This window comes from Crocodylus porosus, unplaced genomic scaffold (genome assembly GCF_001723895.1).
Source record: "Crocodylus porosus isolate Cpor-Errol unplaced genomic scaffold, CroPor_comp1, whole genome shotgun sequence".
Taxonomy (NCBI): Eukaryota; Metazoa; Chordata; order Crocodylia; family Crocodylidae; genus Crocodylus; species Crocodylus porosus.
In genome coordinates this window covers 130961075-130974517 of record NW_017728931.1, presented here as the reverse complement: position 1 = coordinate 130974517, position 13443 = coordinate 130961075, and the positions used below count along the sequence as shown (strand labels likewise).

The 13443-nt window shown below is 41.3% G+C and overlaps 1 protein-coding gene across 2 annotated transcripts in view; it reads left to right on the top strand.

Moving 5' to 3' along the window:
• SEMA3D (semaphorin 3D) overlaps positions 1-13443 on the top strand; it is a 199383-nt gene that overhangs the window by 47077 nt on the left and 138863 nt on the right. For both annotated transcript variants that reach the window (XM_019543653.1, XM_019543652.1), the window contains one exon: positions 10986-11171. In XM_019543653.1, coding sequence (XP_019399198.1) covers positions 11006-11171 — 166 coding nt within the window. In that variant the 5' untranslated portion in view covers positions 10986-11005. The remainder of the gene's footprint in view (positions 1-10985; positions 11172-13443) is intronic.

The following is a 13443-nucleotide window of genomic DNA, read 5'->3' as shown; positions in this document are numbered from 1 at the left end:
CCAGTTGGCGACCCATTTGACTGTGTGGGTGTCGACACCACAGTCCCCCAGTTTCTTAGTGAGATTGGGGTGAGAGGCAGTGTCGAAAGCCTTCTGGAAGTCCAGGAAGTCTATGTCCACTGCTACCCTTGCATCTAATGATCTGGTGATATGATGTGATTGTAAAAGGCCACGTAGTTTAACTTAGCCATGGCTTTATTAACTTTAACTCAGCAAGGAGCTATCCAGAGCAATAACTCATACAGGGGAGGTTAGAAATCCTGTCCTAATTGTTTTCATAAGATGGGAAGCCTGTCTACGTGCCCTACCCCAAGTACATCCTAACTTGTGACCAGCACCTTATAGCCCCCCTGCATCTCATTTGGTGGGTGAAAGAGCTAGGAAAGGGCCCTAACCTTATTCTGCAGCTTCTTTAGTGGATGCTTTTCCATAAATTCACCTCCAGCACCAGGTTATCAGGAACAACCCAAGGTTCTGACCTGCTGTGGGGAAAATGAAAAAAATCGTACTTAATCATAGTTAATTTTGTAACGAGATGAAAAACTCTTTTCCAGTCCCACAAAAAGTATCTATTTCAATGCCTGTAGTATAATAAAACTAATCTAGCATTATGGGCCTGGATAGGTAGATGGCAACTGATAATCTTGACATGTCAGGAGGCAGAGGGTTGATGTCCTCTTTCTGATGTGTGCAGAGTCCAGAAGCCTACTTGTCCACTTATTCCTTCAATGATGGACCCTCCTTTTCTTTTGTCTCTGAATGAAGACTCTTAAGGAAACCCTTTTCTTTTGCCTGTCTGGGTAGACTTTTAAGGCTTCAGGGATTGCATTCAATCAGTGATGTAGACATTGGTGTCAGCAGTGGGCTCACCAAGTTCACTGATGACACTAAACTCTTGGGTAAAGCATCCACACCTGAGGACAGAGGGTGATTGATCCAGGCTGACCTGGACAGGCTGAGCAAATGGGTGGACGAGAACCTGATGGTGTTTAACACCGAAAAATGCAAGGTTCTCCACCTCGGGAGGAAAAACCTGCAGCATTCTTATAGGCTCGGCAGTGCTACGCTGGCTAGCACTATCGAGAAAAAGGACTTGGGAGGTCACGATTGACCACAAGATGAGCATGAGCCTTCAATGTGATGCTTTGGTTAGTAAAGCAAGAAAAACTCTGGCTTGCATCCATAGATGCTTCTCAAGAAAATCCCGGGACATCATTCTCCCATTGTACTCGGCCTTGATGAGGCCACAGCTGGAGTACTGCATCCAGTTTTGGGCTTCGCAATTCATAAAGGATGTGGAGAAGCTTGAGAGAGTCCAGAGAAGAATCATGTGCATGATCAGAGGTCAGGAAAACAGATCTTATGATGAGAGGCTGAGAACTATGGGACTCTTTAGCCTGGAAAAGCGCAAGCCCAGGGGCGATCTGGTGGCCACTTATATGATTGTCAGGGGTGTTCACTAGGATCTGGGGAAACATCTGTAAACCAGAGCCCCCCAAGGGATGATGAGATCAAAGGGTCACAAACTCTGCCAAAACCAGTTCAGGATGGACATAATAAGGAAGAACTTCTTTACTGTCCAAGCCCCCAAGGTTTGGAATAGACTGCCACCAGAGGTGGTTCAAGACACATTTGGATGCTTATCTTGCTGGGGTCCTATGATCCCTGCTGACTTCCTGCCCCTGGGGCAGGGGGCTGGACTCGATGATCCTGTGGAGTCCCTTCCAGCCCGAATGTCTATGAATTCATATGGTTGCAGAGCAGAATATGTAGCATGAATCTACCCAGCAACTCAGAGGTTAAATGTCTGAAAAGGCTATGCTATGTTCCATCAAAGTACTGATTCATCTTTGCACTTAGTGTCCTCACAGTGTACTCAAGAGACAAAAAAAAAAAAAAAACTATTGTGGTTTGAAACCAAAGTGGAAAATAATTCAGAGTTTAATGGGGATGCTGATCCCTGATTTTTTTTTTTTTTTTCAAGAATGATTTAAGTTTAGTCCCTGAGGACATTGACATTATGCCCTTCACAAAACAGCCTTTTCTTTTTTTTTCTGTTGTATTTCTGCTGCTCTAAAGATAAACGGAGTCCTGTTGTAACATAGGCAGAAAACTCTGGGTTATAGTAACAGTGGGTTCATCTACACATGGAATTACCCTGACAGAATAAACTCCAGTGGAGTTCACATAGAAGTTAGCTGCTCACCAGACATGGTGTTTACACATGCACGCAGGATTGCAGCAATTCAAGCCATAGTGGAGCAGCCCTGGCTTGGCAGGGGGCTCAGGACTCAGACCCTAGGTGACAGTGTCAGGTGGCAGAGGGGTTGCCTGGGACACAAGGGCGCTACAGTGCAGGGCTAGCTGGCAGGGCTATCTTCATGACTCAGCCAGCCCTTGTGATAGGCTACATGTGACTTTGAGCACATGTAATTACTCTGCCATAAGATAGTACTGTCCCTGACAGTAACCTGAACTACTATACAGTAGTGCTGATGGATGTCTTTTTTGTGACGCCATCGGACAGTAGCATCATGTCACTGTTTTTGGCATATGGCACTAGTATGTAGCAGTTTAAGGTGACTGCATAGTCAGCATTTTGGGTAGATCCAGCCAATGAGTAGTATGTTACTCCAAGATTTACTGAATCTGCTATAGTAGGAAGAAGAATACTTTGCAGCTATCCTAGGGGCTTTAAATGAAGAGTAAAACCTTAGAAGAGCCTTCTTTTATTCTGTTAGAAGTTCAAAGGAATGTAAATCATCCAGTCCCTGACCACAAGAGTCATGGCCAACAATGCATAGCAGGAAGAGTTAACAGAACAAGGGGACAGGGATGGTCTTGTGACTAAGGCATTAACTAGACAGGAAGGGATGTGGGTTCTGATCAAGGCTCTGCTACAGAACTTATGGCTAAGTACTGATAGTCAAAAAGCCTTAGGCTAAATTGATTCAGTCTTTGCAGGTTAGTCTAAGCTGCAGAGATTGAACTGATTAGAAAATAAGCACACATTCACTTTTGATTAAGGAAATAAATCCAAATGCCTGCAGTGGCTGAAGCCAGAAGCTGGGGGGCACTAGAGCATGCCTGCCAGCCACTGCCAGAGGTGAGGGAACAGAGAAAGGCCTGCTGGAGTGGAGTGGGTGTGACCAGATCCCAGCCTGTGCTTTGACTGTGCAGTGCGGGGGGAGGGGATGGAGGTAGTAGCATTGAATTCATAAAAGCTTTCACAAAAATAGTTCTTTCTCTGAATAACTATAAACTAAAACCTATAAAAACAACCTGGGAGGCGTGTTTGCTTACTCTTCCTGCTGCCTCCCAAGGTGTCTGGGATTTGCAGTCCAGCACCAGAGCAGCAAGACTCCTCAGGGTTGCTCATCACTTCCTCTTTCTGCTTCCAGGTGCCCTTGGGATTTGTAGTCCACAGTCACAACCAGCAGTAAGTAACTCCACAGTGCAGCTCCATACTCTGGGGAAGTGCAGTTTAACCTCCCTCCCTGGCCCCAGCCCCCAGCTGGGGTTTGCCTGGGGAGGGGCCATGAGCCAGCTAGTGAGCTAGCCCTCACTGCTCCAGCTAGGGAGCAGAGGGGCAGGGCTAGCTAGCCCTGCTCTCTGGAGCAGACAGCACAGCTCATTCCAGGGCTGAAAAGCATCCGGGATACTGAGGGACTCTGACTGAACTTGAACCAGGAAGGGGTCTGGGACAGAAGTTGCATAAACTGGTTTGACGCAAACCAGTTAAGTCTGATACCACATTCAACCTGGTTTATCTTAAACCAGTTTCAGCCATTTCAAACTGGTTTATGTGCACTGAACTTCTGTTCTGTTATAGGTTTAAACCAGTTTCTGGTTTATGTGTAACTTCTGTCCCTAGCAATAATGACTTCATAGAAGCCATGTCGTCTCTGTGGTAATAGAGAAATAATTGCCTCACAATGATGTTGCGAAGACAAATGCTTTAACATACTGCTCAATTTTATGGAAACAATTGGAAACCCAGTGTATATGAAGAGGCCTACATTGCTAACTTAGAATAAAATTAATTTATTCACTCTATGTAAGCTTATCAATGCTATATGCCATAATGATTCTCTTACTTCCCTCTCACACAGCCTCTCCTTATGCCTGATCCAAACATTTAAACAAAAGAAAAATTAAAACAAATACAATCAGCCCAGCAGGGAAATAACTTGGTTAATGTATAAATAAAAATCACCCTGCTGTAATATATCCTTGCCTAGGCTTTCTTGAATATCATTTTACACATAGGCTGCACAAAATGTTGATCCAAAATTTCCTTGGACAAGAAACACAAACAACTCCTCCAAAAGCATTCAGATATATGATCATGAATTATAAAAAGAAACCAAAATCTGTTACAATTGTAAATTTGGAGATCCTTTTCTTATAAATCCCCACTTTGTAGTTTACATGCTAAATCCAAGCAAACCATGTTGTATAGAGTTCACTGGCAGTGCATCAAATCGTAAAGGCATGCACTGAGTTTAAGCACTAAATTAAACTTTATAGTTTAGTGTAGAGCAGACATTTTGATCCCACACTATTATTTATAAATTGCTATAATTAGTAGAAGCTAAAACATGCTGACTTCAATTAAGGTGCAATAAATGACTGAACTTGTTAGCAAACTTTCAAAGCAATAATCCATGCAAGCGGATAATATGTTGGTGATTACCAGCAAATAATGGAGCTTCCTATTGGTAGTAGTACAGAAAAGGTAATTAAAAAAACGTAGCTATATAAATAAAATATGCAGTCAGTTAGTTTCAGTATTTGCAGCATTCAAATATTTCCCATAGGAGTCTTCTCAGTAGAACTGGCAAGTTTTTCAGTACCACTGCTGTGTCAAAAAGTTCTTCAGATTTCCTGTGGCAGCAATAAAGTAGTTAATGTTTTACATTTTCTATTCACAGAGAAACAAATCATATTATAAACATATGAGACATACAAAGCAAAAAAGTGTTTTGCTGTGAGTTGTAATAAATAATATAAATGAAAATGCAAGTGACTCTTCTGCTTGCCCAGTCATTTGTTTCATACAGTTTTAACCTAGCATACTTAGGCTGTATCACTCCCTCCATTGCTGACAAAGGGCCTGGGCAGAGCACAATTCCTTGGGGGGTACTGCAGCCTGGATGAAAGTGCTTGGCGGGCCAGATCTGGTCAGCTGGCCATATTTTGCCCATCCCCGTTGTAACCCTATGAGGTAGTGATTGTCATTTGCTACATTATGGTACAATAATGGGCTGTGGCCTGATTGAGACCTTTAGGTGCGATGTGCATGTTTACTTGCTATACAAGCAGCAAGGTCCTACATACAAGCTTCTTCCTCCAGTTTTCTCAATCTAATAGCAAGAACGCAATGGATCTCCAGTTTGGAACATGGGGAGGAATCAGAGTGCAGTTCTTTCATCTTCAGAAATAAGTTTCACCAAAGCTGTCCTGTAGCTCCTCTCTCTGAAAGTCATAGTAGGCATTTATCCAGTTTGTACACTGGTCATTAAAAAGGTTCATGAAATACTTAGCATGTTATGTAACATCTCTGTCATGGTAGGCTTATTCAAGTCTGGGAAGGTCTAGGGAACACTAACCCTGAATAATGGATAACTTACTTGTAACAGCCTATCATTACCAGTTAATTACCTGTCCCATAAACTCTGGCATCAAAGCCCACACCTCATTAATTGATCCTGGAGTTCTCAGGTTCTCTTGAGTGCTGATGAGGTGGGGTGGGGTTGGAGAAAGGCATCTCTGGTGGAGCCTGCACACAGTTTTCTCAGTACACCACTGGCAAGACGTTGGGAGCAGGCGAAGCAGAGCCTAACGTTCAAATTGGCTGCTGCAGGTATGCTGCTGTGCCAGCAGGATAATGATGGCTGCAGGGGCAGTGGTTTAGCTGGCTGTAAATACTGTTTGCGGTTTCTCAGGTTTTAGAAGAACACATCAAATCTGGATTTTTTTAACTGCAGAGGCAGGTCTCCCCAAGGGGAAGGGCCTTTATTTTCTCTTGCTGCCATCATGACAGTTTTTTGGCTTCCCATTATTTTCTCAATAGCAGGCCAAGGTGCTTCCGTAGGCAGGGCTTCCTGCCTTTTCTCTCTCTGCCCACTCGTTTCAGGGCTGAGCCAACCTGTCTCACTGCTGCAGGTGTTGTCTAAATGCTTTGCCTCTGCTAGGAGTGCTACAAAACCCTTGCCACTTGGAGGGAGGCAGTTTTCAGCATCCATTTATTGGATATCAACTCCACACTTTTCATTTAGTGCCTCAAGGGACTTTATTTGTACTGGCTTCTCCTTGTTTTGGATGCCAACCAAGGCTGTAGATATTTTTTTAAATATTTTCATACTGCCTGATAGTTTCTATAGTTCCTTCCATTCAGTCTGATGAGTGAATGAGTTGTAATGAAAATAACATATTGGAGAAGCTTGGCCTTGGGTTCTCTTTTAGTCTTGTGTAAGCTACATAACTGCTTCACACCGCTTTGCTCATTTGCTTTGTTTTGTTAATTAGCAAATGTGGCGTTAGGTGGTTTTAAATGCACGGCCCCTGAGATACTGGTAATAAAGCGGTGGTATCTGGTAGCTGATGGAATGGCTCCTTAAAATGCAGCTTGTTCTATAAACACAGGGGACAATCCCACTTGAATTTAATTTAATAATTTTATTAATATTCGTATGCATTAATTAGTGGATACTTATTTTTATCCTTGAAATGATAAAATGTGTCCTTTAATAGAAAATGCATTTATTTATAAATGTATTTTAAAACGTATCCTTGAATATAACATTTATTTAAGGATGTATAAAAAAAATGTATCCTTGAAGAAAAATTTTATTTTTGAAATAATAAATGTATCCTTGAAAGACTGGGACTTTTAAAGAGTCTTCTGATGTCTAAAAGCCAAACTCTTCTTCATTGAAATGGCCTATCTAAATGGAAAATAAGGAAGAAATAGAGACATGAAGAAAAAATTAGCATATTGCACAGCCACTTGACAAATGCCAGAAGTATCTAATTGTGCTAATGTCGGGAAATGGACCAATACTGGTCTGGAGTTTTTGTAGATTCAGAGAAATAGTTTTCCTTTCTATAAAGGGGAACATTTGCTGCTCTTTAAACAGTACAAAAGCTGCTTAATAAATGGGAGAATGGCTATGAAAGATGCTGTTTACCAGTTCTTAGATGGATTTAGTTTTAAAGTCAGATTCTTAATTGAAGCAAAGAGACTGAACTGTGTATCAACAGAATGTCTATCTAAGGAGGATAAGACCACAGTTTCATTGTGCACTGGATCAAAGTCATCTTTGTTTTTTTTAGGGAATGAGTCTGGATGCTAGGTGAGCCCCAAGACTCAATTATACCTTTAGTCTGGTTTATTCTCTGACTTTTAACCCAATTCATATGTATGTTTTTCATTTCCCCTTTGATTAAAACTGTGTTTTCAATACCTCATTCATGAGCTCGGTGCAGTCTTGAAGTTCAAACCAGTCAAGAGCAGGCATGTTCTTTTTGGACCACATATAGCTCTTTTAATTATAAGCCATCTCTAGGATGTATACATATCTATTTATACTTGTAACTTGTGTGTGCATGTTTGCAATTTTAATAGTAGATAGGATACTTTTTCCAATCTTGTTTCAACTAAGCATAGCATTTAACCCATGTGTGTTTTACACTCATGTATGGATCTCTCTGTAGTTTTAAGAACAAGCCTCCATGTACATCAGTTTAGATCACCTAGTGGAAATGGTTTCCTTTACTGGACAAACTTTCTTTCCTTTTTCCTCATTCTACAAACAAAGCTAAATACAACGCTCCAGGTTCATATTAAACACGTTGAACCTAAGGGACAAAGAATGGAGTAAAGATATTTAAAATAGAAAACTATTGTCTCCCCATTTTCCCTACTCTGCAGTCATAATCACAACAGCCCAAATTTTGGTTTTACCTCGATTTGATGCTATTCCTTCAGCTTCCCCCGTTGCTGTTGAGCTCAGCATGCATAGCCCTGCAATTTAGTTAATGGACTTTATTTTCCCTCAGCTGTTCTCATCTTTCTCTCTCAGGTGGTATGAACTCATCATTTTAAAATGATCTCCTTGATAAATATTTTAAAATCAGTCAGTAAAGATTATTAAATATTAAAATGAGTATTAGACCAGTCATTGGCTGAAAACATCTATGTTTGTAAGTGAGACAGTCAGTTTGCTTTGGGGCTCCATGATACAGTACCAGGGAATGTCAGACATCCACTCAGTGTCTCCAAGTGCTAGACTTTTTCATTTAGATTCCAGCTTTAGCTGAACAATGTGTTAAAACTCATTTAGTCAGACAGCTCCCTATTGGCTGGGCTCCTATGTCTGAGGAGGTTTAAGAACTCTGTTTATTGCAACAAAGAGCCTGGAATAAATTATGTTTTGTAAATTGGCTCCAGGTTTGTCTAAGACAGTAGCTTCAGAGTCATCTATTTTACAAGTGTTACAAAATTTGATCACTTGCAATGAGATGACACCTCTTTTTGAGGATATGGTATCACCAAATACCAGCTATGCCCAACCGGACTTCCCTGGCTGTTGCAAGATGGTAGGATACCAGCAAACGAACGCTTTGGCAGTTAGCTGCTCTGCTAGCCCATGACCTACTCCAAGTTTATGAGTACCACTGTAGAGCCAAGCACATCAGCCCAGCGTAATGAGGCACTTACAGACACACACATGTGTGTACAGGACTAGCACTCTTTCCTTTAGTGGAAATATCTTTGTGGTTAAAGTTGGATTTGTTCTTAAGCACTTGGATCAGGGCCTTGACTAGGGTAACCAGAAACATAAAACCAAAAGGAGATGCATCCTGGTCTTAATCTTGCTCTGTAAATTGGGCGATGTTCCTGTTTCCCCCCCCCTTCCCTCCCAATCCCTTCTCCACACCACCACCATTTTGCTTTAGGACATCTCACAAAAGCAAGTGCAGGTGCTTAACATCAAAGAGCGGCAGGAACCAGGACAGTTCTTCGTTCTGATACAACTTGCTTACTCTTTTACCAGTCCTTACTGATTTGGTTATACCGAACAGTGTGATTACTGTTCATTTAAATGCAGAGCCCTGATTAATTTAACTGATACCATGGGAGGTGCAAGGGCATTTCCTGGGGGATTAATGACCAGTTAGCTGGTCCGAAGTACATTAGCCTGAGCTAGTTATTCATCTCCTTGAAGAGCCTTGTATTGGAGGCGTGCTTGTATAAGATCAATCGTAACCTAAAAATAAATGTGGAAATCTGGCCAGATTGCAGCGTGTCCAGCATGGGACGTGGCTGGCTCAGATTCATAGAACAGCTGTGTCAAGTGTAAACTAAGTTCCTTGTGTCAGGCATTAATGCAAATGGCTTTCCAGAGTCAGAGGGCAGATAAAACAAGGGAGGAAGATTTCTTTGGGCCAGAAAACTCTGACATGCCAGGCTTCTGCCAAAAGCTCCAGATCAGTGCTGGCTCCATGGCTACAAATCAGTTGAAGTCAGTGAGTCTGCAAGTTAATGCTGCATCCTACCTGTGGCCCTAGATCTTGATTACACTCTTCTGTCAGTGAGCTGAGCACCCACTCCTCTGGTAGAGTATTTATTGGCTCTGACTTCCCAGTCATCAGTCCTTTGTAATCTTTGTTGACTTAATCTCTTCTTTAGGATTACAACTTTTACTTTCCAAATATGGAGAAAGCATCTATTCACAATCCTTCCTTTTTCTTTTTTTTCTTTAGTTATTTTTTAGGTAAATTTAGGTACTGACTGGCAATAGGATCATGATTCTTGGGGACAGAGAAGCTTATTGTACTGGGACAGGAAAGATACACCAGGCAAATAGATACTTGAGGGTAAATCCTTCCTCTTCCCATTCATGCTTTCACCATAGTCCCAGGTGCTTTCTGCTGGGTAAAAGTGTAGGAGCAATGTAAAGGGGCACCAAAGACATATCAGTGGGTGCATCTACATGTGAACTTTACTGCAGAACTGTCTAATTAGCTGGGCAGTAAAGCATTATCATCTACACATGTGCAGTAAATTAATTATTAGGGTGTAGTAAATTAATTAACTCTGCTGTAGAGTAGTACTGTCTGAGACAAGTTGTCAGGGGCGGGCAATTATTTTGTGCGGAGGGCCACTTACTGAGTTTTGGCAAGCCATTGACGGCCACATGCCAGGCAGGCAGGGGCAGATAAATATTAATTTTCTCAATTCTGGGGGGGGGCCCATGGGCCAGATAGAATGGTTTGGAGGGCTGCATCTGGCCCCTGGGCTGCATTTTGCCCAGCCCTGAGTTACATGTACTGAAGTGCATGTGTAGGCAGTGACTGGCACTGGCTGGGGTACAAGGATGCTGTGTGGGGGCTGCCTACCAGTTAGCCTCGTATTATAGCACCCTCATGCACCAGCCAGCCCCTCTGCCCTCCACAGTGCATTGAGCCAGCGTGGAGCAGCCCCAGCCTGGCAGGCTGCTCCTCTCCTGGGTCCTCTGTCAGCCAGGGCTGCTCCAGCCCAGGTCAACTTGATGCGGTCCCAGGTGTACGTGTAAATGCAGCACCTAAGAGCAATAAATTCTGCCATAAATTGCACTGCAGTTGATTTCTATGTGCTAATTGCATATCTATATGCACCCAGTGTGTGGTAACTTGGAAAACAGTAATTTTTTTTATTTTTTATGATGGACTATTTTTAATGGATGTTCTATTAATAAATTTGTATTTGGCCAGTAGCTTAACTTTGTTTAGAAAGCTCACATATTTTTACTCTCTCCAAATGTACCAGAATGATTTTATGCAAACAGATTTACAGGGTTTGGAGGGAAAAAATCCCTCATGGCAAGCATGGTTACAGTTTAAAGTCCTCACTACAATTAGGTCTGCCTTGTCTTCGTGAACATGATTTGTGTGATGATGCAAAAGACATACAGATGTTTTTTCTTTTTTGTTTTCAGATTGACTCTGGATTTCCTGAATGAAAGGCTTTTACCCAATTTCAAAACAAGATTCTGGAGAGAAGAGCAGAATGAGAGCTTCCCAAGCATCACATGCCTCCTGCTTCTTATCCTTGCTAATGCTATTCCTTCCAGTCACTGGAACTTCAAAACAAAATATCCCAAGACTTAAGCTTTCCTATAAAGGTAAACTCTTCAGAAAAGCTTCTAGTTCTGCCATTTATGTTTTGGTTGGGTGTTGCCAACAGTTCATTTTTGTTACGTATTAAGCAACAACATGGAGCCCAGCTGTCACCATTGTTTCTAAAGATACAAAGATAAAAGTTCTGCTGGGGGAAAGACTCATTAAACCACCTTCCTTTCTTAGGGGGTTGACTACAAAAGGAAAGTTTCTCTGATTCATTTTTGAAGGGACATTAGTTTATAATTTTCCATAAGAACTGCAAAATAATTGTTGAACTTTGACTTGCTTTTTCCTTAAAACTAAAATGGCATTTATGAAAAACTGCAAGCATATCACTGGGAAGGGAATTAGATGAATTAAATGAGTCCTTGTGAAAAGCAAGAAAACAGTACCTGTACTTGCAAATACTTCTATGCAGCCTCACTAAATGTTTCCCTCTGGCTGCTCTTTCATAGTGTGTCTTATTGTCTGATACCCCCTTTTCATTAAAGTTTGGATAAAAGCTCAAGTGCAATTTTCTGAAAAGTAGTTATGAACAAAATTATATTTTACAGTTTTCTGATTGTGTAGCAGCTTATTTCCATATGAAATATGTTCAATTTATACAAATATATAGATGTTGGATTTTTATAGCTAATGGTTACACATTTTCATACCCTGGCTTTTTTCACTGGTTTTTCAGACATTTAGCACACACCAAACATATTTTAGATCAGAGAATATAGTAGTCAGGCAACTCATCCATTTGTCTTCAATTTCTGTCACTGGTAGCCACCCCAAGAATGATGAATTTAACATAGAAATGCATTAATATGTTTAGTGACTATGATCATCTGGTATGTGGCCTTATGCACAGAATGCTTGCAGAGTTTAGCAAGATAATCTCATTAATATTCACAACTTTATCTGATGATACCTTAGGTAGAATAACAATTCTGTAGTTTTTTTTAAAATCACGTCAGCGTCCTGTACTGAGGGGAAGCAATTCTGCATTCAGTTACATGGACAAAATTCTCAGCATGTAACCGATGGTAGATTTATTAGGTTCATGGGGATCTACAATGATGAGAGACCATAAAACCATCATTAGAGAGTCCAGTGTGTTTACTGTAAGCCGCAACATGTACAAAGATTTATTGAATAAGTATTGTTTTATATGAAAAGCTGTTTACAAGTTTCTCTTTGGCATTCCTTGCATTTGTATACATGCACATTTGTATCTGTGTACATCCATTTATACGAGTGTGCAAGAGAGAGAGCTTGACAGTTTGTGTGTAATTTGGGGAAACACAGTCATTTAAGTCAACAAAGACAGAAACTAAAAGATCCAACACAGAGTTTTGGATATTAATAGGAAGAAAGCTCTGCTTATATTCAAACTTTTCTTTCATTGTCCCACTGGATTTTAAGCAGTGCCCCAAAGTTAAATATTGCCTCTGTTGAAGGTGTTTGCTGTGGGATTGAGCATCCTGATTAATGAATTCCTTTGTATTTCAAAGGCAGCCAACTACCTGCAAAACTATAATGGACACAGTTGGTGGATAGGAGAAAAGATAAAGATCATCAAGGTCAGCATAGGAAAAAAATGTATTTATTGGAATATTATTTTAAAATAGTGAAAGAGATTTGCTAGGAGTGGTATGGAAAATATCTGACTCATTCTTAAATAAAAAAGACATGCACGGATGATTGATATGGAAGTGCTACACCAAACTTTTATTAGCATCTTTATAAAACTTTGGGTTTGGTCAGAGGGATAGGTTTTATTCAAGCTCACCCTCCAATCCCTGCAGGAAAAATAACACAGAAGGAGGTGTGGGTGGGAAGAGAGAGATAAGCTAACATGGAATTCAAGAGACAGATAAGGCAGACATGCAATTAAGAATACTGATTGCCGTGTTTACTCTTCCTTTTAATGTAGAACAAAAGAATGAAACAAAATTAAAAATAAGCAAAGAAAAAAACATTAAATAAAAGTTTGAGGGGTAATCAGCATGGGTTCATGCAAGGCGGATCCTGCCTGACTAACCTGGTCTCTTTCTATGACTAGGCAACAAAGAGCTTAGATGTGAGGGAGAAAGTTGATGTCATCTTCTTGGACTTCCAGAAGGCCTTCGACACAGTGTCCCACCCAATTCTGGTGGGCAAGATGAGGGACTGCGGCATTGACAAATGCACGGTCACATGGGTGGCAAACTGGCTCCAGGGGCGCACCCAGAGGGTGGTGGTGGACGGGTCGATGTCGACCTGGGAGGGTGTGGGCAGCGGAGTCCC